The sequence below is a fragment of the Penaeus monodon genome, chromosome 29, assembly GCF_015228065.2.
Source record: "Penaeus monodon isolate SGIC_2016 chromosome 29, NSTDA_Pmon_1, whole genome shotgun sequence".
Lineage (NCBI taxonomy): Eukaryota > Metazoa > Arthropoda > Malacostraca > Decapoda > Penaeidae > Penaeus > Penaeus monodon.
The window spans coordinates 26,067,933-26,068,488 of NC_051414.1; the positions used below are offsets into that span (position 1 = coordinate 26,067,933).

A 556-nucleotide genomic window follows, 5' to 3' on the forward strand; every position below is an offset into this window, starting at 1 on the left:
TCGTGATTTATTGTAAATTGTTTGATTCATTTAGAGTATATAATTCTTAAATGAAGCAAAATACTTGTACAACATTTATACTATTAGTATGGAAAAATTATATCATTGTTGAGATATAAGTGATACGATTAGAATGCGTAAGATATACAGTTGTATTTCTGTAAGATGATTTCTGTTATGTAACGGTTTCCTTCATCAAAATCTCTTGCAGTACATGTACATATGTTTAGGTGAATGGTTGTTAAGAAGTTATTTGCAAAATCATTAATAAGAGTATTAAAAACTGCTTATACTGTGACAATGACTATTTTTAACATCTTTGCAAACTTTCAAGTATGGTAGCATGTTGTATCAGCTGATACGCTTACAATCAGTGAAGATCAGGCGAAGAAATTCTGTAAGGCTCTCTCCATATTTAGTCCTCATTAGTTCTTTCTATAGTTCTCTGATCTTCTATCTCGTCTAACTCTAAGGTCTAAACTGCTTTGATGTCTCTCTTACCTCTTTCCTAATTACTTATCTTGCGCTCCTTGCACATCCCTCTCAGCTTCTCCCA

General features: G+C 32.2%; 2 protein-coding genes across 2 annotated transcripts in view; both read left to right on the forward strand.

The window, feature by feature from the left end:
- Positions 1-556, forward strand: part of LOC119592082 (longitudinals lacking protein, isoforms H/M/V-like) — a gene marked incomplete at its 5' end in the record, with an annotated part of 34,503 nt that overhangs the window by 20,925 nt on the left and 13,022 nt on the right.
- Positions 1-556, forward strand: part of LOC119591795 (zinc finger protein 84-like) — a 7,907-nt gene that overhangs the window by 5,580 nt on the left and 1,771 nt on the right. Inside the window, exon 10 of the mRNA XM_037940540.1 lies at positions 335-397. Within this exon, the coding sequence (XP_037796468.1) occupies positions 335-397 (63 nt within the window). The remainder of the gene's footprint in view (positions 1-334; positions 398-556) is intronic.